Raw genomic sequence first — 20800 nt, forward strand, 5'->3', positions numbered from 1 at the left:
GTGTACTAGTTTGAGATTTTTTGTGTCATTAATCCAAAAAAAAAAAGCTTTAGTAATGAAGTGACATAATTGCAATAGGTGTATGAATTTTTTTAATAATTCTCTCCTCTTATTTTTCCCAAAATCAATTTCAGTGAACTGATTTGTCATTCATAGCAGGTAGTAGGCACAACACCGACCACGTGAGAATATGTGACCAAAGTTCTAAAGTGAACCCCTTTGGGTCTACTTTGTTGCGAATTTGTGAATATTGTAATTCCATTTCAATTTGAATGAAAGTAGTACCGTAGTTTCGACCACAAAAAAAATTGGGTGGGGTCAAGGGGAGTAGATTGCAACTAAACTCCAGAATATTTGAGGCAATCTTGCAAATATTGAAACATTGAGGGTGCAAATTGCGAGAACATTGAGAAATTAGGGGCGTAATTCTCCCGAAAAAAAGGACACGATCACGAAACGTGTTCACTAAGCTACGCGGGGCCGGATTAGCTTTTACTGCTTTAATAACAAGGTAGGCTCCCACCACTTCTTTAATTCTGAATGGTTTGGCCAATCGAACCTTTGTGTTGACTACGCATTGACCCAGTGATCGTCTTCCTCTGGCAGAGGCAGTGGAAGGGTCACACTGCAATCTTGACTTCAAAGAGCAACACGCCCCCGCTTCTCAGGTATTGCTTCGACGGACGTCGTTCTCTTCCCTTTGTCTCTCTTCTGTCCGTGGCTAGTACATGGGGCTGATGCTCAGTCCCTTTACTGCTTTTGGCGGATCCCTCGCTTATTCTCATTGTGGTTTGATTCCACCCAGCAAAAGAAAATGTGGGTCTGACGTTAAATTTGATTCTCGAGCTTCTTTTGAGAATTTCAGGAGTACTGTCTTTGATCATTGTTAAAGATGGTCATTTCCATTGAAGAACACATTTGGAGTATACCCTTTTTGTGTGGGGTTGATTGTGTTTCGCATTTGAGTTGATGTCATGAACATGAGAAATGCAGACTGCTGGTTCCTTTTTTTCTCTTGGGTTCCATGATGAGTTGATTCGTAATCCTCTAAATTCTGTTCATGGATAACAAAAAGTTTCTGCTCGTAATTAAAAAGGACTTAAAGCCGATTAGTTTCGATTACTCTTTTCTTGATGCTAATTTGCATTTTGGCTAGCAAAACAAGGCTGTTGTAGGGATTTGATTTTATCATAATATCATCTCCATCTTCCCCACTTTCTCCACCATCCTCACTTTCAGGAACCACTCTCCCACTCTCTCACATCCATCATGCACGCGAGTGATTTGTGCTCATCATACTAGAAGTTACAGTTATAAAAGCAAAAGGGACTGCAGTGGAAGGATTTTGTACATTTATGTTGGACAGCAGTTAATTTCAAGGAAATTTTCCTTTTCATTTGGTCAATTGCTACCCCAGAATTTTCCACAGAGCACTTTTACTTCGCAAATTTTCCTTGGAAAGAATGGAATTTGCTATTCTGCTAGGATGAGTGCCTACTGGTGCTATTGATTTGCCTCTCTTTGTTATGGACTAATTGCGATGGCCATCAATCCAGCAGCTTTGAGCTTCTCTTAGATGGAATGATCTGAAAAGCTGGTGCCATTGTGTTCGTTATACTTGTATCAAACATAGAAGATAACATTGCTGTGCAAGGCACAGGTTACATGTGTTATTTCATTTCTATGAGTTGTTCACATGCCCATCCACGACTCCCTCCCTATGTTTTAATTTCTACGTTACTGATCCGCAGTGATAAAAGATGAGTGCCGGCAGAGTATTGGAGCAAACACTTGGTGATATTCTTTCTGTAATCAAACCATCATGGGAGGACCAGATAGCTCGAAACCGTATTATTGAGGAGCTGCGAACTATTGTTCAGTCTATGGATATCTTTCGAGGTATTTTTGCTTCAGTTTAGTGGTGCAGGAAATTCTGCACTATGTGCATGCTTGTTCTGTGGATTTTACCATTCAAATGTACCTCAAAGCTTAAGTTCTCCCAAGGTTTTCCATCTCTATTTACTGTGTTGAAATGTTTATAATTCAAGTGTGAACCATCTCTACAAGGCTTGCACTTCTTTGAAGTTGTACTATAGTTATCTATATAGGGTGTCTTCACATTCCCTGTAGCTTGGTTTTGAAATATAACATTGTAATTGTGCACTGAATAAAAACTCCTACTTGATAGTGCAACGAGTATTGAGTAGAATTTATATGTGTCACAAATACAGAATGCTGTGGCATTGAAGGTTAATGACATTGTTCAAACAGGTGCAACGGTGGAACCATTTGGATCATTTGTCTCTGGTCTTTTCACAAGATGGGGGGACTTGGACATCTCCATTGAGTTACCCAACGGTTCATATATCTCCTCTGCTGCAAGAGATCGGAAAAAGCTTATGTTGGGATTTTTGCAGTCGAGACTAATAGGTAAATATTATGTGCGTATATACTTTCAGAAAGTTTGCAGTTGTCTTGATTCTTGAATATGCATTTTTAAATTTTTCCATTTGTCAACAACTTGCAAAGGCAACAACAAGTTTTTCAAGATTTCCAGGTTTATGGCAATTTCATTAATCTCTCATGATACTTCGCCCTGCTGTCCCCTCTCTCTCTCTCTCTCTCTATAATATTTACCGGCAAAACAAGACTTATTAGTTCAAATGGTCGACATTGGTTTGTAATATGAGAGACACTCGAGTTTATGACATTGGCCTTTGTATTTAGAGAGTGTAAGCGACAACAATTAACAATGGCACTTGACATCTTGTTGATTTTCTTCTCTATTCTATATGGTGAAAGGTGAAAGTTGCCAAGATAAGCTTAAATTGCTACTGTGGTGAGCGAGATGCTACAATGCACCAACATCAACAAGTCTTGGAATTTAAATGATAACTTTTAGGGGCATTGCCATTATGTACCTTCTGCAATTATGCTTTTGCACCTTTTCGAGTCTTACACCAAGTTTTCTGGCTTTGTACTAGTTTCTCTGTTACTTCTCACTGTTGTGCTTCTTGCACTTCTCTCTAATGCATCTTACACTTGAAACCTTGCCTGGCCATTCATTTAAACGTGACATGTGAGATTCATTTACCACCTATTTATTTTAGCTTCACCCAAGAATCCAACAGCTTCATTTGCTAGGAGACAATTCAACAAGATAAACATCTCTGATGGCCAAATGTCTAGTATTCCATTTTACAGCATAAAACAATGTTTGGCAGGTCGATTTCAGAAGCTCCAATTCATCTCCAGTGCTAGAGTTCCAATAGTGAAGTTTGAGAGCAGAAGCATTTCCTGTGATGTTTCAGTTGACAATCTGTCGGGCCAGATGAAGTCCAAGCTCTTGTTATGGATCAAAGGCATAGACGCACGCTTTGGCGATATGGTCTTATTGGTCTGTTCTAAATAATACTGGATATAGATTGCTTACCTAAAGCAGGGCCAGATCCTATCTTATTACATGACACCGTTCTTTTGATAGGTTAAAGAATGGGCTAAGGCTCAGGAAATCAACAATTCAAAGTCTGGAAGCTTCAACTCATATAGTCTCACTTTACTGGTCATTTTTCATTTTCAGGTAAACCTTGTGGCAAATAACTTATTTAATGTAGAACTTGCTAATTCCTAATAGGTCTTGGGAGTGCACTATATAAGGCATGGACATCGTCGTCTCTGAGTCTGTAGCACCGGCTCGATTCTTTGCTCCTATTTAGAAGCTTCTTAATGAAAAAGAGATTAGATTAGAGGGATCTTACAGGATATTTATTGTCTTTGATTAATGAAAATTATTTGTTTTCATTTCCTAGAGAAAGCAGAACCAATCTCTTTAGTTCAGTTACTTTTTATTTATCAGGATACTCTGTTCTTTCGGATTCATTAACAATTATGACCACTGGTTTGTTCAGATTTGTTTTGATGACTTGTGTTAATGGTTTCTTGCAGACTTGTGTGCCTGCAATTTTACCTCCTCTAAAAGATATATATGCAGGAGATATAGTTAACGATCTGCAAGGTACTTTTTGTCATTGAAAGCATGTCTAGCTTTCCCTCTATAACACATGACTGCTGTTGTTTCATTATGGTTCTTAATCTCCAAAAGAGTCTAATCTTTCTACTTTTTCTTCTCTTCTACTCAATTGTCCTAGTGGGCTTTGTTATTTTATTATGGGAAAATGCCTCTCTCAATTTTCAAAAGTGGCATTTTACCTATGAACTCTTAAACTGTTTATATAAGAACTCCAGGTCAGCATATGTCGCTATTCTTTTAAAAAAAATAGAAAACAAAATGGAAGCTATTTGACCCTTAAGGTATTTCTTTACTTGGACCCTGATCATTCACTTGTCACGCTTTGCCCCTAAATGAGTTAAAAGTTGACAAAATAAGCTGACATCATGTGTCAGTGAAAAAATATGTTAGATTATTTAGTATGAACTTACATTTTGAAGATTAGGGATCCAATATGCCACTACCGCCATAGTCCGAAGGCAATTCGCAGTTTCCCCTTTTCATGAGTACTTTCATGACCCCAAACATCCTCTTTTTCAAAGAATAACACTTTTCCTCTTGATTATATTATTCTCCTATAGCCTCAAATAACAAGATAAAACGTGCAAAGACCTGTTTTGAAGGTTGCTGTTTGCATGTTGGAGGTTTTAAGGTTTTGGTTAAGCCATTGTTTGCTATGGTTGGACTTATACGCCAACTATGAGACGGTACTGTGGCTAACTTGGTCAGCAAAATGTGGCAGGTATAAGAGCTGATGTAGTCCGGAAAATTACAGAAACTTGCACTGCTAACATAGCCAGATGGAAATCCAACAGATACAGGGCGGTTAACCAAAGTTCCTTGTCTGAGCTTTCAATTTCCTTCTTTTCTAAGGTAATATTTGATAATATTATTCCCCATGAAACTCTGTACGGTTCAGAAGATAAGAAAAATATCGTAGGATTGATATTTTGCGCTGCCTAAATTACTTCTTCATTCATCAGAAAATTATGTTTTTTCTGATGTTTTTGCTTTTTACCAATGGCTGATGCGATGTTAGTTCTTATGATGTATTGGACTATAACATGGAAACTTTGATATGCATTAATCCTTGTCTTATGCATTTCTTATGGCAGTTTTCGGACATTAGTCAGAAGGCTAGAGATCTAGGAATTTGCCCCTATACAGGAAAGTGGGAAGCACTAAGGAGCAATACGAGATGGTGGCTTCAGACTCCTGCGATATTCGTAATTACCATTTTTCAATGTTTCTTTGTATAAGGAAAAAAAGAAAAGTAACACCAAGAGCTATTACTATCATTTCTTATTCATCATTTCTTTTTTGCTTTATTTTTATTTTTATTTTTTGGTCTTGTTCTGATTGGTTAGATTGAGGACCCATTTGAGCGACCGGAGAATGCTGCAAGAACTGTTAAAACAAGCCTTATGATGAAGATATCTGAAGCATTCGAGACAACTTATCAAAAAGTTTCATCAAACTACCAAACTGAGGATTCTTTGCTTCCGGAACTGGCCAGGCCACGCGTTTTGAAAGCTCTTGGGAGGACTCCTTCTAGAGCAGGGAGTTCCAGTGGCAACCGCAATAGGACGAACGGTTCAGTTGTTGCCTCGTCATCACAAGTGCTGCAGCAATTCCAGAACATGAGTCTGCAAAACCGTGGCATGGCCCAGAACAGCCAACCGCGCAGAAACACTGACCTGTTCTTTGACTTGTGAAAATCAAGATGAGTGGAAGGAAATTATTGAAGGGAAATGCTGGATGTCGGAAGACATGAAAGTAAGGCACCTTGCCACAGTTTCTTGAAATAGTTGCTTGCATCGAATGGTTGCTTAGCGTTGGAGGTATCTGCAATTTTCGATGTACTTTTGAACTTTCTCTAGCAGATTGCTTTGCGCTTTTCAGTTGGGATGACATGAATCCGGGCACATTTGTAAGCATTAAACGTTACCTAGGTCTTCTAAACATGGCTCTTGCACAGGAAGTGGACTTGTTTGTGTGCTGAGATGATTTTCTAGTCAAAGTTTGCTACACATATCCATCTGAATTCAGTTTAGTGTGTTCAGGTTTTATCTCTAGTAAAGAAGGATCATTGTCATTCTCTTCTTCCTTGAAGGAACTGTACTCCCTTCACATGTATGAATTAAGTAAAATCCTAGTTTTCTTCCCTGAAATTATGCACGTTTTTCAATCAACTTCTTGAACTTTTCTTTTGTCTAATCAAGTCCTCGAACTTGCATATATTTTATAATCAAGTCCTTCGATATCAACTCTGATGAATCCGAGCTAAAATGGCTGAGTACGAAGTGGAAGAAGCTTCTTCCCCATTCCATATGTTCTATTATATCCTGTATGACTCATTTTTGTCATTCTCCTTTCCCTTTAAATCTTTACTGTAATTTAACATTGTAGTGATTAAACACAAAAAGAAAAGAAAAGCCCTCCTACGTATTCGATAATAGTAAACCATAATTTGCAAGTGTAGAAAATCTATATCTATTTGATTACTCAAGTAAATCAACGGCAGAAAATCATCTGTATTCGTTACGACAATCCATTATCTTGAAAATAGAAGTTTTTAATTTTCATAAGCATGAATATAGTTCCACGTAATTATAATTATTCCAGGTCAATGCAGGGAATCCGCTTTTAATAAAGCATTGTTGGATCGATCTAATGTCCTGTCACTTCTATTTAATTGATTTTTTTGGTTAAAATCTATTTAAGTAACTTATTCCTTTAACTTTGTAATGAATTACTTGATGGGATAATTGTCCAAAAAGTCCTAAATATATTGTACTTTTGCGAATTCAATCATAAACCTTCCAATTTTGTCAATCGAGTCCTAAACATTTTCACACTGTATCAATTGAGTCCATTTGGCCAATTTTGACCGAAAATTATAGATTTTGACACCGGCTGTCTTATGTGGCATGATCGATATTGACGTGGACAATTTTTAATAATATTCTAATATTTTTTTCGATTATGTACTTTTTTTCCCTTTCTTCTTCCTTTGGCCAATGGTCGGTTTCCAACTACGGGTGATAGTCGGCCACCGGACACGACTAGCTGGGTTGGCATCGACTAGGTGAGGGTCGCCCTCACTTGCCACGGGCAAGGCCCGATGAGGGTTAACCTCGCCAAGGCCAGATTTGGCTAGGGGAGCCCTCGCCGAGGCTCGCCCTCAATCGGTCAAGTCTTGCCTATGGTCGGTGGCTAACCACGGTAAAAGGAAGAAGAAAGGGAAAAAAAGGAAAAATCACAAAAATGTTACAACATCAATAAAATTATTCACATCAATATCAGTCGTGCCACATAAGATGATCGGTGTCTACGTCAGCGAATTCCGGACTACATTGATCCAATAGAATCAAGCGGCAAAATATGAAAAAGTTTAGGACTCAATTGACAAAAGTGCAATATGTTTAGGATTTTTTTCGACAATTCTGGGTTACTTGATATATCGATGATTTCTTGATGCTATCATTAAACATACTTTTCTTTAACATAATCATAAAAAGAAAATCGTAAAATATGAATGATTCAAATATTCTAGCATAGCTATCATATTCATAGCCTGTCACGCCTGATTCTAACTTATTGCCTTTAACTCAACACGTAGCCGCTCATGTAGATTTTTTTTTTTTTCAATTTTGTCCATTTTTAGCATTACAACGTTTAATAGGTATTCGACGTTGTTTAAACATAGGCATTGGTCGCCTACAAGTTATCTGGACCGGCGATTTTTTACACGAATTAGCAACATGCACGATTATGTGATGAATCTGACAGTGACATGAATTGTGACTCTAACTTAATATGCATCAATCCTATGGTATAATTAACAAAAACATAGGATTTTTCTATGATAGAACTTGACAAGAATACAAAATTTGATAATAACATAAAACACCAATTGCTTCTCCAAGGGAAAAAGTACCACAAAAGTTCTAAATATATTGTAATTGTGTCAATTCGGTTCTAAACCTTTCAATTATACCAATTTAATCGTAAACCTTTTCATAATGTGTTAATTAAGTATTTTTTTGTCAATTTTAGCTGAAAATCACTGACATAGATAATTTTTACAAATTTTTCAAAAAATTGAATTGTTATTTTGACACCTTTTTTTCTTTATTTTTTTCTTTTCATTTTGGCTTCCTGTCAAGGCGCTCGTCCAAGGCCTTTGCGGCCCCGCTAGTCGCGGTGGAGGGCACAAAGGCCATCGCAAGCCAAAATGAAAGGAAAAAATAAAGAAAAAATAAAAAATATAGCAAAAAAAAGTAAAGAAAATAAAATGTAAGAACAAAAAATCAATGTATTTATTTAAATATTATTAGAAATATCCACGTTAGCATTGATTGTGCCATATAGGATGGCTGTCGTTCATGTCGGCGATTTTCGGCCAAAATCTGTCGAATGGACTTGATTGGCAAAATATAAAAGTATTTAGAACTAAATTGACACCATTAAGATTTGAAATTGAATTAGCACAATTGCAATAATTTTCCATTCTGTAACACACCTCTTCCCCTAGCCCCATCAACTGACCCCACCCTCCACTTCTCTCTCTCTTCTCATGACACACAACAATTCAACAACCAAAAGCAAGAGTGGTCCTCATAGGGTACCCAAAAAGGGCTGACCATAATCCGTCATATAACATGTGGAGATTCGTAAAAGGAGGAGTCATCTATGAAGAAACAAAATTTGATATGCACATGTTTTGCTTTCACAATAGCAACCGCAAATGTTTCGAGTTATAAATCTTTTGGCCCAACGCTTCCGTACGCCTGAAGATTGACATTCTCCCCCACCTGCTTCGGTTACAAAGCAATCATATCAAATTATCGGCCTCACAAATCACGTCGCGTGTACGGCGTCGTCCCACTGCTTTTGCAAGGCCCGAATTTTATTTTGCATGGGCCGGTCATTGATTGGTCCACACGAAATATTGGCTCAGCGAACCCTCAGCCATCCCCACCACTTAAAAATCTAGGGGTTTGCTGCTTGCTTAGGGGTTGGTGTGTTAACTCCATGTTTTACCTTCTATGTCCAATCGAGGAGAAGTCATGGAGGAGACACCCATCACACACACTAATCAACAAATATAGCAAGCATTTGGAATCATATTACTCGAATCATGGTAGCATCAACAATAAAAAGATCATTCTTCTCTCCTGGGGTTTGTCTCTTCCCCTTTCCCCTAATCCGCCGCACCTGTAGCAGACATATGAGGGCCCCTTGCCTTTTCTCTCTCTCTATCTCCTCATCCTCGTGACTTTTTCATTAATTTCGCGAACAACATCGTCGACTTACTTTACAAAAGTGAAGAGTTTTGTCCCGCGAGCTCAAAAGTTCGAAGCGTGAACATTTTGGAAGAATTTTCTCTTTCGGATCTGCTTTCTCTCAGACTCCGGTGCTTGCTCCATATAGTCGAGCACTCTGCAAGTTTACAAAGCTCCTTTGCTGCTACCTTTAGTGTTCGGCTTATCGGAAGTGATTTTGTAATCAACTTGTATATCGTTTGCGGATTATCTCTCCCGATTTAAAGTTAAATTTAGATTTGGGGTGCTATTATATTTCGATCTAGAAATAAATTTGGAATTTACAAAATGTTTTTTGCATTTATTGAATCTATTATTGTTATTGTTATCTCTATACGGTGATGGTGCATGGACACCATAGCTAGGCGCATACCGCCTTTTGGCAAAATCGTAGCTATTGGAGAGAGAATCATGGATGTTGATGCAAGATTTAGTGATCGGCCATCGGTTGTACTTCTATGCTATGATAGATTCGTCTAATGAGCAAGTCTCAAGTTGTATTGAGTTGATTTATCTTTCGAATTTATTTATTTTGTTAAATTTGCATCTTTATCTTGTGAAATGGAATTTTATTTGTGACAAAAAAAAAAAAAAAGAATTACGGTAACATCAAGTTTCTCGGTTTTGTCAATTTATTTCTAAACTTTAGCGCGGAATTCAAATGTTGCCCATATGGTCAATTTTAGTTGGAATGGAGTGCTATGATGATGTTTAGGGCTTGCTGTCGATTTCTAAGGTGAACAAGATATCGGGTGTTGAAGATGTTTACAAAATGGAAGGATCTTCAAATAAGATGAATATCTTAGAAGTACCTTAATTGAGGGTGAACAAGCTAAGAAGAACGGGGATATTTGTGATGGCTTGGAGATACAAAGATCCGGTGAACAGTTAGATGGACCAGGTGATAGTAAATAAGCTTAGAACTGTGATATTCGTTGAATTTTGGAAGGACGGCACTTCTGAATGTGAACTGCTTGGTAGAGTCACAATGCTTGGAAGGACTAGATGAAAGGTTAGGTACATTGGGTTGTTATCGGAATAGCATATTATTGGCAAAGAGCAATTGTCTTGTAAGGATGAGGTGGGAGACTATGGCAATATTGATGATCCTTGTGAGTTCAATAATGATGAGGAATCAGTGGGGATGTTGATGTTCTTGAAAGTCTCCATATGCTGAAGAAGCAAAGAGGATCATTAGATGATTGATCGTAAGTTGACCACAAGGTTTTTTTAGCGAACAACATCAACTAACTAGTAAAGATCTGCAAGTCCCGATTAGGGGTAAGGGATCATGCCGACGTTTAGTCTTGAAAGGTGTTGGTCACTTAATCAACTATTCATATATTTAATCAAGAAAAATATAGCTGTTACAAAGAGTGTGATGATATCGGTGGCCTATGTGTCTTTAGCGAAGATAAGGTACAAGGATGAGATCTTGACAAGGGGAAGAACAAGTCAAGGATGACAAGGCGTTCACAATGACTTGGAGGTACTATGATCAATCTATCATCAAGTTTCCATTTTTGGGAGCCGAGGTATTCAAGAAAATCATTGGATAATTGATCACAAATAATCCAAACGGTATTTACGTAAACAACACCAACGAACCCAAAAGGATGACGATGTTTATGTCGATACTAGAACTGTCGACTTATTGGTGATGCTTGAACAATGAGCATGTGAGGATGTTTGTTGGCAAAAAGATTATATTTGTTTGCAGGTGGAAATGTGCAACGGATGATCAAAAAGTCTCTAGGGAAACAATGACGGGTGTCCGTTAGAATTGTCGGAGCGATCGGCGTTAGAATAGTAGCTATAGGACCTTCAACGGATCTATAACGGCTAGTTGATTTTCTGAAGCATCTCCAATGGAAAGATTGAAGATGACTATATAATAGAAGCCCTTCTAGGCCAAAATGTTGGAAATCACAATGTAGAATGCAAATATTTGCTCCGAGCTACTTTTTTTGTTGATGTTTCTTTGTTCTCTCTTCATCGTAGTGATCTTTTGGTATTGTTATCATAAGAAAGATCAAGTATGCAAGAGTAAGAGCAACAGCTAAGTTTTAATAATGTGACCTATCAAGTAAAAGGATCAATACTTGCCAATTGTAACTTATTGAGCAAATTACTAGTGCATTCCAGCCCAACTTACGGTTGTTAATCTTGAAAGTGTATGTAGTTGTTGATAGAGTGTGTGTGCATATATACACCCACATACTCTCGCGTCTGGCTATATTCCCTACATGCATAATGCTTCACAATCATTCATCATTTGATTAAAATGTAATAGATCACAACCATTCAGCAAATCTCAGCTTGAACATACGGATGTGATTTTTTGTTCTTCGATCCAATGTTGAACAAGCATGGTGCCGAGGAGGGACAATAGATTCACTATATCTACTTGGTGTGCTTTAATTGTGCTTTTCAATATAAAATTTTATCCCTTGTGGACGTTTGTAGAGATATATGCAAATAGAGCATAGGGTAATTTATCTAATCAACCATAGTCTAAGAATTAGGTAGTGTCATGGGCATTGAGTATGTGTCTAATCTCACACAACTCATATCTAAATTAATGCATTGATAGAGAAGACTAATTAGGATGACGCGTTTTAAAGCCATGCGGGGCTCATTTGAGGCACAACTAGAGTAGAGGCGACAATCTCATAATAGCCGCTTGCTTGGTGAGGTTGCTCATATTGGTATTTGGGCTCGGGTCGAAAAATTGAGTGTTCTAGATATCTTTAATTGCACATCACCCTCTTTTAGGTTGTTGTGCTTGTAATACGACTCCAATTGGATAGACTTTGTGTCTTTTTCGACCATCCTAATTGTGTTAAATGTACGCTTAGATCACTCGGTTGCATGTTTACCATTATGGCTTGTTAGGATTAAGCGCACAACCATAACGAAGTGAAGCGTAAAGCGAGAAAGAGAAATAAACACAAGATTTATCCTAATTTACTCTTAAAATAGGGTTACGTTCAACGAATAATTCCACTATAATTAGCACATCGCGCTGCTCGTTACATTCTTTAATTACAAGAGAAAATTATTATATATATGTATAACAATAGTTATTCATACGCTCAAACACAAGCTACAAATGAAAAAATATGGGCTTAAATTATAAAAGTTCTCTAGTATCTAGTGGGTCTTGCCTCCTTGAGATCCCTGCTGGGGCAGCTCCTCCGAACCCGAGTCCATTCAGCGATAAGTGAGACTCTCGTGCTTTCCTGTCGATAGGGAGTGAGACTCTTGTGTTTTCCTATCGATAAATAAGAAGGTTGATCCCCTAATCTTTAGAACGAAACTTGGGGGGTGGGGGGTGGGGGTGGGGGTGGGGGGGGGATTCTCTCCGAAAAGACGACATGAAACTTGTTTGCCAAGCAACGCTGCCCCATTGGCTTTACGGCTTTAATAATAAAGTAGCTTCATAATTCTTAATTTCGATGGGGTTTGGCCGATCCAATGGTTGTGCCCTTTCCTCTTTCTTTTGTCTATGGTCCACTACTTCGACAAGTGCTCAGTCCTCATATCGACAAAATGATCGTATTTGTATAAATGCTTAGTTTTATTTATTTAATAAAAAATAAATAATTTAAAAAATATATTCATAAAAATGACCATTTGTATCCTTAAAATTTATTTTTAAAAATTTTAATATATATATATATATATATATATATAATTCCAGGATGGACGAGGAATACGTGAGAACAAACGTCGACGATGTAGGATCGGAGAGTGCCGGGAAAGTTTCTAGAGTATTCTAAAATGCTGATTTGGAAAGGGCATAACGAAATGAGTTTGGAGGTATGAAGTGGAGAGAAAGTAGACATAATTCACATATTTGGGGGAATTTTCTTTTTTTGGGAAAAATCCAAAAAAAGGCATGAAGTCCTTTTATTTTCTCAATAAGAGTCCCAAGTAGATCTTGTTTCAAATAAGAGCCTATAGTGGCATAGTATGTTTTAATTAAGTGCTTAAAGGGGCCATAGTATTTCAAAAAAGGGTTTGGTTTGAAGGGTATTTTCGTCATCTCACTTTTTAATTTTTTATTCATTTTTTCTCTATTTTTTTCCTTTTATTCTAATTTTTAATTTTTTTAAAAAAAGGAAAAAAAAGCCACACGGGTGAGAGGGCTGTCCCTCCCGCTTATGGTCACCTGCCCACCACTAGAGTGGGGTCGGTTGGGGTGGCGAAGGCCAACGACCTTGTCGGTAATTAGCTAGGGCCTCTAGCCCTCACAAAAATGTCAAATCCAAGAGCGCATCTTCCCCACCTTCTTCTTCTTCTTCGGGCTTCATACGCAACTCCTTGCGAGGAGTTCATCTTGGCCCTAGCCAACGAGGACAAGCTCGTGCAGAACTAGATCTACTTCATGCTCCCCAAGTTGAAGCTCTAGCACCGCTTAATGGCCTTGGACATGGTAGCCCTCGCCGTGAAGGCAAGCGTCATGACGCAGAAGGCATCGAAGCGGATCTCGCCCTTGCTGGCCTCGCTTGGGTGAGCCAAGGGCTAGCCTCGACCTTGCTCGGGTGAGGTGAGGGTGGCCCTCACCGTGAAGGCGAGCATCGCAATGCATAAGGCGTCGAAGCAAATCTTGCATTCGTCGGTCTTGCTCGGGTGAGCCAAGGGCTGGCCTCGACCTCGCTCGGGCGAGTCAAGGCCAGGCGAGGGCCTCCTCGACTCACTCGGGCGAGCCCGCTACCGCCCTCGGCCGGTGGCCGGGCGGTGAGCTAGGGCATAAATAAAAAGGAAAAAGGAAAAAGGGAAAAAAGAAAGGAAAAAAAGAGAAAATGAAAAAAGTTTTAAAAAAAGGGAAAATGACTAAAATACCCATACTTAGGCCTTTCTTTGAAATAAAAAGGGCACTTTAGGTCTTTATTTGAAACAACGTCCACTTCGAGACTTTATTTGAGAAATCGAGAGCACTTCGGGCACTTCGGGCCTTTAAACGAAAATTTCCCTTCTTTTTTTATTCTTTTGGTCAGGGAGTCGAATCTCTTTGGCCGACTGGAAGTGATAGTCACCGACCTCCATTGTTGATCATCGCTAACTCCATTTTCCGCTGTTGGTCACGGTTTGGATCTTCGTCAGACTGCTTCTCTTTCTCCTCTCCACTGATGCTATTCTTAGAAACATTCGGAGTAGAGAATCTGAGAGAATAATTAGAAGAGTATTTGCAATCTTGATTTACTTCAGATAATCTAGTCTTAGCTCTCTAAGTGGCCTTAATTATTGAGAAATAGTGGGCCGCGATTAGTTGGGAATTTTGAAGTGCTCGATGCTTCCAATAGAGAGACATTCCCGCACATGACATCGGATAATGGTATTGTTTTTGGATAACCTTCTTGAAGTGTAAACTTTGATGACAAAAATTTTAATGATTACCATTGAAATCTATATGGTCAGACCTTATTTTTACTTTTTTTATAAGCTTCGCCATTCTTTTTTTACTTTACTTTATTGTATTTGACATTGCTTCCATTAAAAAGATCTAAGGATCGCAGAAAGAGCGATCAACATCAGTTTTTTTAATATTTTTTTCAATATGCTATTTGTCCATATGGTGGTCTTACTTACCATCCGTTTTACCTAAATCGTTTTAGTTTATCTCCTTATGGTGGTCTTACTTCATATCCTCAGTTTCCATTGGTTTCGGTAAGTCGTAGCAGAGGGGGTAACGTCCGTGAATGGCGATGGTCGAAGGTAATAGCCGATGGCAATGGTCATGTGATGAATATAGGAGATCGATTGTTAAGTATGTAGGTTCAATCTTTTGGTGTTCTGGTGTGATAAGCTCCGAGTGTTGATGTGCTGGCCTGGTACGTTGAGCTTTGATTTGGGTTTTGTGTGTTCTCGATTGGTACTGAGGGAGACGACAGGAAGAAGACAATGGGAGAGAGAAAAATTAATTAATTAGCAAATGGAAATGAAGGAAAGAAAAACATAGAAACAGGTCCGATTAGCCTCAATGATCTTTGGGTTTGATTAGTTAATGGATTTGGGCTTAGCCTTGTTTGATGAATATGAGTCTATTTTGGTCTAGTTTACATGGAGCTCATCACACAAATACATCAGTATACTGAACATATTTCACTATCGATAGCCTTAATCATCATCCAGGCCTTGGATTCAGCATCGACACTACACCGACTGCCATTGGTAACCATGAGAATATGGAATGCAAGACAGAGAAAACGAAGATGTAGAGAATGCACTCGATCATTGAAATGACTTGAAAAAGCAATTGACGTGACTTTATCCAGGCCAATACACTTTCAGGAAAAGAAAAGACAAGTCTAATTTGCCCTGCCTCGAGTGTTTTAGAAGGATTTCATCATTGAACAGGTTATGCGTTGTCCAAAATACATACAAATATAACAACCGAATAACCAAATTATCCACTGACAAAAAAAAAAAACCAAATTATCTTTTTTGATAAGAAGTATAAGTCCTTCACTATCATTTTGCAGGTTATGTCCTAGATTCAAGTTGGTGTTTGGCTCCAGCTCTACGTGCAGATGGTCACATTTTGTGATGCACGGCTACGAGTATATATATTATCATCCGCATGTTGGATGCTCTCATCTTTTGCGACATTTTTTTGCAGAAGATTGAAATATATGAAATCTAGGAAATTTAGGCCCAAATTTAGGAAAATGAGATCAAACTAGCATAATCTAAGCTTCTTCTACTTTTAGGAATTTTCTAAATTTTTTGTGATCTTTTTAAAAAAAATTCCAAATTTTTTCAATTTTTATTAGGTTAAGGGAAAAGTGACGAGAGAATTGAAATGGAAAAAAGAGAGTTATGAGACTTTATTCTGTTTTGTGATTCTCCAAAGTGATTCTCTTTTTCAGAACCAATTTTTTTTTGGATTATGCTCTAAAACTGATTCTAAGAACAGAATCGGAATCAGAATAATTTACGCTAATAAACAGGATTCTCATCTTTTTTTTGTTCTAAGGAGTAGAATCGGAGAACCAGAATAGTTTTTATGCAGGTTCTTAGTTTGTAGTTTTCATTTCCACTGCATAAACTACATAAACGATACACAGAAGCCTATCTATAGGCATGGTCCACCTCCTAGAAAATTAAAGACAAACATAACCGACTATAAACTACAAACTGGCTGGATACTCTTCTTGTTTAGTTTTTGACTTCAAAATGCGGACTACAACTTCCAGCTCATTTCCTTAACTTGGTGGTTTTCCTTTCTTGTCTTTTCTTCACCGCCTAAGACCGACTTCCCTTGCTCCTGCTTGTTGCATTTCTTTGTGGCCAACCTAGGACTTTCCAAAAATGGATCATATTTTAACGGTCCTCCACTCGACAATAACTTATCGATCCAAAAAAAAACTCAACATTATCTCAAAATCTGTCTTCCCCAATTGGGAGGGTTGCGACAACAAGCCCACTCGTTATTGCAAAGACAGGAAGCTGATGACAGTTTTGATTGAATGTTTCACACATTACTCTTTCTTGATGCTAATTTGTGTTTAGCTGGCAAAATGAGTGATGTAGAACTACTTGCATGTGATTTTTTGGAAAAACGTGATCGTCAGAAATCAGATAGATTTCACTGATTTGGGATTGGCGACCTCGGATTGCGACCTCGGATTTGGTCGGTTGAAGTGAAACGACTTTCTGACCAATACATACAGCTTAGCTATGACGTACGATGGATTTTCGCATTTTGGAGTCATTTAGATAGGTTTTCGAGCAATTTTCTATTTTAGGCAACTTTGCGATATATCCGATCGCAATATTTGATTTGCATTCTATTGATTTAGATTTGATTCTTATTTGATTAGGATTAGATTTGATTAGTATTTAATTTCTTAAAGTGGTCCTATCTATATAAAGGACGCCCACCCTATGTAATCGGATGTAATCGGATGTATTTTTCAATCAATTTTTCAGTATATCCCTTGGAAAGAGCTTCCTATTGGCATTCCTCTGTATCATTTGGTATCGAGCAAGGTTTCTCTTTGCGACGATGGCTAATTACGCCAATATCAATCACCTCAAAGCTGAAGGCCGTGTAAACGAGCCTATTACCTCGGCTGAGTTCAACCGGCTCGTGGAGCAAAACGAATGGAGGTTTCAAGAATTACTTGTTGCCATCTAGCGTTTATCCACAAATCCCATACCCGGTAATCTTCTGGCCGAACGTAACTAGGGCGTTCGAGTTTCGGAAGTAGCTATGGAACGTGGGGCAAATCCCCGATAAAGGCGACCAGCCTATGTCGAGGATTCTAAAGAAGAAGAAGAATATTTCCGGGACGAGCATGAACTTGTTTGTGGAGGCCACCGATATAGGGAATTCCAAGACGACCATGTTCGTGGAGGTCGTCGACATGGGGGATACCGACGAGATCCCGAGCAATACCAATTGAAAGTTGATCTTCCAACCTTTAATGTTAATTTAAATGTTAGAAAATTTTATAGATTAGCTTTGGGAGGTTGAAAAATTCTTCGATGCCATGGAAATTGAAGAGGACCGCCAAGTAAAACTCGTAGCGTATAAGTTGAAGGGCGGCGCCTTAGCCTGGTGGGAGCAGACACAACTAACCCGACACCGACAAGGAAAAGCTCCCATCCAAACGTGGAATTGGATGAAACAAATGTTGAAGGTATGGTTCCTCCCAAGCGATTATGAACAATTATTGTTTCAACAATTTCAGAATTGCAAGCATTTGAACTGATCGGTCCAAGCCTATACGGGAGAGTTTCTCCGACTCTCCACTCGCAAAAACCTAGCCGAGTCGTAAGCCCAACAAACCGCTAGGTACATCAATGGCTTGCAACTAAATATTCAGGATCGCATTTCTTTACACCGTGTGTCTTTTGTTGAGGATGCCCAAGAGATGGCACGAAAGATTGAGATGCAATCGGGGAGGACGGGTCCAACTACTCGGGCTAACAATTACTCTGGTTGTGGATCGTTCGGAAGAGGAAGGCAATCGGACGTGTCGAACTCTTCAAATTAGTAACCCAGCTATACGAACCGAATTTCGGGGAGTACAACAGGGCCATCGTCCAAGGAACTAGTCGCTGCAAACAATCATAACTACAATATGAATTCCTAGAATCCTTATGCCAAACCGCAACCGATTAAGTGCTACAAGTGTAACGAATTGGGCCATCGTTCAAATGATTGTCCATGGCGAAAGATGGCCAATATAGTTGAGCACGATGATGATGTTGTTGCGACCCTCCTCCCGTCCGTCCGGGTCGTTTAGGTCCCCGGCGGGGGCGAGTAGGGCTAACGAGCCGATCCCCCCTTTTATATATATTTTTTATTTTAGGGATCGCGGGTCTCTCCCAAGACCCATTACTCGAATCGCGATGTCGGGTAAAAATTTTTCAAATATCGAAATTGACCTTGTGTGGTCGGGTGGCATGTGCAATGTGTACATGCAATTTTGGAGTCGCCACCGATCGATTTATTGGAAGGTACGATCGGAAAACCTTACCGAGCGGTCGGGAGAAACCGTTCGGTTCCGCGAAAACCAGAGATTTTGGGTCCGGGGACTTGGTTACGCCAAGTTTCAAATTTGACGCCCTTTCGGTTACCGATGTTGATTGTTTTTCTAACCTAAGATTTCATACAGATACGATATCGGATGAGGTAGGCCCTAAAAACTGAGTATTCATGCGAGATGGGAATTTTCTATCCTAATCAATCACAATCGAGAGAAATTAATGCGCAATCAAAATCATTACAAGCAATCAAATCAATCAATCATAGGTTTGATATGTCTCAAAATGGCCCTATCGGCCCACACAAAAATCAATTTTGGGTATCGGGGTGATTTGGTAAAAATTTGGGGCGGAAGGCCCGGAAGGGTAGAATGGTCATTTTTGGGAGTTAGGGACCCAAAAATCACAAAATTAGGGTCGGGCCAGTTGAATGTGGCCATTTCCCATTTTTTGTGATTTTATGGAATTTTTCTAATTTTTTCTATTTTTTGGAATTTTCATTTATTTTTCAAAAATATTGGAAATTTTCCGGATCGAAATTAATCAACCCTCGTAGTCTCAAAAATTTTCGATCCAGACTTTATGAGTCCCGAATCGATCTACAAATTTTTAGAAATTTTTTATGAAAATCTGGGAATTTTTATGAATTTTCTAAGTATTTTTACAATTTTTTGGATTTTTGGAAATTTCTTTTTATTTTTATATTATTTTTTATTAATAGACCGGACCGGTCAATCCGGTCAACGACCGGGTCAACCCGGTCCGACCGCCCACGGACCCAATCTACGCCTAAAACGGTGCCGTATTCTATTATCTATTTATTTTTTGATTTTCTAAAATTGTTTCCTAATATTCGAAAATAATGTAAAAAGTAATGGACGGTGAGATCAATCTGTGAATTAATCTCAGCCGTCGACTCTGCCTTAAATAAAACGACGTCGCACCGCACCTCACAAAAACGACGCCGCATCGTTCTTAAAAAAGGACGGTCTCGATTTGATCTAAGGTTCAATCCGGGCCGTTTGTTCCTATTATACACAAAACGACGGCGCTTTGGTATCGTTTAAAACGACGTCGCACCATTCTATCACATGGACGGCCAAGATCAGATTCAAAATCTAATCTGAACCGTCCCTCCTTCCTCAACCAAAACGACATCACTTCAATTAAGTACATGGACGGCCAGGATCTAAGCTTGATTCGATCTAAGCCGTCCAATTCATCTAATGCCAAAAACGACACCGCATAACCTATAGAAAACGACGCCGTACTACCTATTCTTTATTTTCTATCTAATATATCTAATATTCAAAAATAAAATAAAAATGTTGATCCGACGGTTGTAAATCAAACCTATCTAATAACCTAGACCGTTGGATCAAGGTCGACTCGGCCGATCGCGCTAACGGCCGAGCCGACTCGGCGCCAAATTGGACCAATCCCACATCGACACATCGGACCGTTGACCTAGTTGACCGCCACGTCATCTTCTTCTTCTTCCTCTCGACGACACTAAATGGACGGCCGAGAGTTCTCCGGCGAGATCCAACGGTGAGATCTCGCCGGAAAAGTCTCAAACCAACGGCAATCGATTCCATTCGATCTCTAGATTAACATATCTCGGAATCAAGTAAGATCATCCACAAAATCACAAGAATCAAGCTAATCACGGTCACGGCATCCAGAACTTCAAACACACAATATAGGGCATAACAACCAAATCTGGGCTTCAGGCACAAGTAAAGGAGTTCAAGAACACTTACCTCGAGTTCGGATTGAACCCGCATTGGCCCGAATGACCTAGTCGAAGTCCGACCAAGTCGCGCGCGAGTTGTAGGTTAGACTCGAAGGTTTTCGAACAAGATCAGATGCAAAACAGAGATGCGACGGAGTCAGTGATGCTCGGGGAACAAAATGCACACAAGAATTTAAGATGATTATGCTCGCATAAGCGTGATACCAT

General features: G+C 39.0%; 1 protein-coding gene across 3 annotated transcripts; it reads left to right on the forward strand.

The window, feature by feature from the left end:
- The first annotated feature begins 552 nt into the window (after positions 1–552).
- LOC115730721 (protein HESO1-like) lies at positions 553–6201 on the forward strand. Of its 3 annotated transcripts, XM_030661326.2 has the most exons (10): positions 602–668; positions 1560–1661; positions 1752–1899; positions 2272–2430; positions 3225–3397; positions 3485–3580; positions 3946–4015; positions 4752–4882; positions 5125–5235; positions 5377–6201. In XM_030661326.2, exons 3-10 carry the CDS (start codon positions 1761–1763, stop codon positions 5722–5724), a joined length of 1227 nt encoding a protein of 408 aa, XP_030517186.1. In that variant the 5' UTR covers positions 602–668; positions 1560–1661; positions 1752–1760; the 3' UTR covers positions 5725–6201. The 3 variants fall into 3 exon arrangements, with proteins under 3 accessions (XP_030517185.1, XP_048140427.1, XP_030517186.1); XM_030661325.2 differs by lacking the exon at positions 1560–1661 and having other exon boundaries at positions 553–668; XM_048284470.1 differs by lacking the exon at positions 1560–1661 and having other exon boundaries at positions 553–664; positions 1744–1899.
- The last annotated feature ends 14599 nt before the right edge of the window (positions 6202–20800 follow it).

This window comes from Rhodamnia argentea, chromosome 8 (assembly GCF_020921035.1).
Source record: "Rhodamnia argentea isolate NSW1041297 chromosome 8, ASM2092103v1, whole genome shotgun sequence".
NCBI classification, from domain to species: domain Eukaryota; kingdom Viridiplantae; phylum Streptophyta; class Magnoliopsida; order Myrtales; family Myrtaceae; genus Rhodamnia; species Rhodamnia argentea.

What these genes read in the sequence shown, in the direction of transcription:
- LOC115730721 (XM_030661325.2), top strand. Translation starts at nt 1,761, where the DNA reads ATGAGTGCCGGCAGAGTATTGGAGCAAACACTTGGTGATATTCTTTCT. An exon ending in GTCTATGGATATCTTTCGAG is followed by an intron (nt 1,900 to 2,271) that starts GTATTTTTGCTT and finishes TTGTTCAAACAG; the next exon opens with GTGCAACGGTGGAACCATTT. An exon ending in TTTGCAGTCGAGACTAATAG is followed by an intron (nt 2,431 to 3,224) that starts GTAAATATTATG and finishes AATGTTTGGCAG; the next exon opens with GTCGATTTCAGAAGCTCCAA.